This window comes from Limulus polyphemus, unplaced genomic scaffold, assembly GCF_000517525.1.
Source record: "Limulus polyphemus unplaced genomic scaffold, Limulus_polyphemus-2.1.2 Scaffold13025, whole genome shotgun sequence".
Classification (NCBI taxonomy): Eukaryota; Metazoa; Arthropoda; class Merostomata; order Xiphosura; family Limulidae; genus Limulus; species Limulus polyphemus.
Genome location: NW_013678635.1, coordinates 7966 through 10206, shown reverse-complemented (window position 1 = coordinate 10206; position 2241 = coordinate 7966). Strand labels below are relative to the sequence as shown.

The 2241-nt window shown below is 33.4% G+C and overlaps 1 protein-coding gene across 1 annotated transcript in view; it reads left to right on the top strand.

Annotated features, from left to right (window-relative positions):
• Positions 1-1132: 1132 nt before the first annotated feature.
• The window catches only part of LOC106477150 (E3 ubiquitin-protein ligase MARCH3-like), a gene marked incomplete at its 5' end in the record, with an annotated part of 8764 nt that continues 7655 nt past the window's right edge, over positions 1133-2241 (top strand). Inside the window, 2 exons of the mRNA XM_013937743.2 lie at positions 1133-1242; positions 1711-1946. Coding sequence (XP_013793197.2) covers positions 1133-1242; positions 1711-1946 — 346 coding nt within the window. The remainder of the gene's footprint in view (positions 1243-1710; positions 1947-2241) is intronic.

The following is a 2241-nucleotide window of genomic DNA, read 5'->3' as shown; positions in this document are numbered from 1 at the left end:
TCTATAACAAACGTCTCACGAGGGCAACAATATTCTGTCCGCATACATTCAATTACTCATCACCTACACATTGTCCCGTCACGTTGTCACCATCTTATATATACCAGACTACCCTATATCTAGTAAATGCTAGGGCATTCACGAAGGAACAGGATATTTCTAGAAACGTGGCGTGACTAGTGTCATGCCACTCGTTCTCTCGAACCTTCGTGAATTGTCGGGAGATTACTAGATATAGTGTTAGTCTTGTATATATATATATAAGACGGTCACAACGTGACGGGATATAATGTGTGTAGGTAGTGAGTAATTGAACTGCAGTCAGAAAGTATTGTTGAAGTTAACGTTCGTTGTTATAGCGTTTGTTATAGAGCGACTGTTGAAAATAAGTGTATCGGTAAAGTTATATTCAGAAAGAATAAACCACTTTTATTAAGAAAGGACTTGTGTCGCTAAAGTTTAGTCGGAACAAAGTTACGGAAAATCAACTAACGAACGGAGACGTAACAATGTATATACAGAGAGATTTACAGTCAGCCAATTTTGATTTCATATTTTCATCATATTGTGACTTTAAGCGAAAATTTTTTAACAAATTAACGTTTTAAGAACACTGACATAAATAGGTTTTAATAGTACGGTTTTAAACGCCGAATGCTGATGAAACAATCAAAACCAAAAGGCCCAATATTAGTGAAGAACAACAAACACTAGGCTGCGTATGTTCTGCAGTCTAATGTAATTTTTATTCCACAGAATTAATTCTGTGTTTTTATGGCAAATATTAGGCCTATTGGTTATTACTGCCTACTTTCGACGTTTAAAACTGTAATAAAATAACATTTAGAGAGATTTCAATCAACGATCATATCCAGCTTAGGTGATGAGGTATGTTATTGAAGAACTTTTGGGCAGAAAAATGTTGAGGGCCAAAAATATATTTAAACTGCTACTTTCATACGACTCTAATTTTAAATCCGTAATCGCCTAATTAAGAGGAATACGATAAATAATGTCTCGAGTTTAATGTTATTTTATAACTAATATTATGTATAGTTTTCCCAGTTCACCTTAGAAGAAGAAAGATCTGCCCCATCATTCTTTGTTTAAGTTTACTCTGAATCTTTTTCAGGAACTATGGGTCAAGTTCACCGACTTTGCCTGGAAAGATGGTTAGGAAGTAGAAGTGATACCACATGTGAACTTTGCAATTTTCAATTTTGTTTGTATAGAAAACCAAAGGTATTTTTATAACTATAAAATCAAATATAACAAACATCGGCCAGTGTCTTATTTTAAATTCGTGATAAAATTTACCTGAACATTGCATACAATCGATGAAAACACATATAACAAAGTTTCAATGACCATTAAAGACCTTACTTTTATTCAGCAATTGCTAACTGTCTTGGCGTTCAATGAACCACTTGAACAATATTTACGATGGTAAAACACATGTAGGATCAAAATTGTTGGTAAATCACATTAAAAAATCTCGACCTTTTGGACAGGTGTTCTAATTTTGTCCCTGATGAAAATAGGCCCACCTGTCTAAAGCGCAAAGGATTTACTTCATTATTATTATTTTTAATGTTGAAAACCGTACATACAGTATTCAACTATTCTATGTATTCCTCTATTTATGTATATTTTGATCATAATATATTATCTTGTGTCTCCCCCATTTACATATTCCTGGATGAATATTAGGGTTTCTGTGAGTGGTTTAATCAGCCAGAGAATATCATCGATCGAAGAAACCTCATTGGTGATCTAATTTGTTTCCTCCTCTTAACTCCATTAGCAACAGTTAGTGGATGGTTGTGTATAGAGGGTGCCATATATTACAATTTCAACAGTACTTCATCTTGGGAATCTGTGGGTTTAATAGCTTTGACAGTCTTTCTAGTCATTGTTTATTTCATTTGGATTGCAGTCTCTCTCAGGTAAGAAAACCTTATTATCATATTGTTAGACAATCATATGTGGATTTTATTGTGTGTGTTTATCATAATGTATATATCCTTATGGCATATCATTAGCTAGTCAAACATTAATAATTGTGGTTTCTCTTTTAAATATTTATCACTGGGATATTCACCTACCTCAGACTCAGTCTAACGATTTTTATTTATATTGTTACGTCTCCGTTTGTTAAGTAACTTTCCGTAACTTCGTTCCGACGAAACTTTAACGACACAAGTCCTTACTTAATAAAACTGGTTTATTCTTTCCAAATAG